Source organism: Aptenodytes forsteri, unplaced genomic scaffold (genome assembly GCF_000699145.1).
Source record: "Aptenodytes forsteri isolate BGI_AS27 unplaced genomic scaffold, ASM69914v1 Scaffold193, whole genome shotgun sequence".
In the NCBI taxonomy this organism is placed as follows: Eukaryota; Metazoa; Chordata; class Aves; order Sphenisciformes; family Spheniscidae; genus Aptenodytes; species Aptenodytes forsteri.
Genome location: NW_008795405.1, coordinates 3,428,785 through 3,429,021, shown reverse-complemented (window position 1 = coordinate 3,429,021; position 237 = coordinate 3,428,785). Strand labels below are relative to the sequence as shown.

The 237-nt window shown below is 64.1% G+C and overlaps 1 protein-coding gene across 1 annotated transcript in view; it reads right to left on the bottom strand.

Moving 5' to 3' along the window:
• The window catches only part of SLIRP (SRA stem-loop interacting RNA binding protein), a 6,230-nt gene that overhangs the window by 4,659 nt on the left and 1,334 nt on the right, over positions 1 to 237 (bottom strand). The window contains exon 2 of the mRNA XM_009280935.1: positions 105 to 224. Coding sequence (XP_009279210.1) covers positions 105 to 224 — 120 coding nt within the window. The remainder of the gene's footprint in view (positions 1 to 104; positions 225 to 237) is intronic.

The following is a 237-nucleotide window of genomic DNA, read 5'->3' as shown; positions in this document are numbered from 1 at the left end:
AGCAGCACCAACCCTGCTGGGGCCCGGCGAGCACCAGCCGGCGGCTCTTTCCCGTTTTACCGAGAAAACACGAACAGCGGACTGGAGGATGAGCGGGTACTCACAAACGGCAGCTGGCACCTCTGTACTGACCCGAACTGGGAAAAGTACTCCTTCAGTTCCTCTGTGGGGGAAACGCACACCTGGTTACACGAGCCCGGCACCCCCGCGCAGCCGCAAGGGACCTGGCCCGGCCCC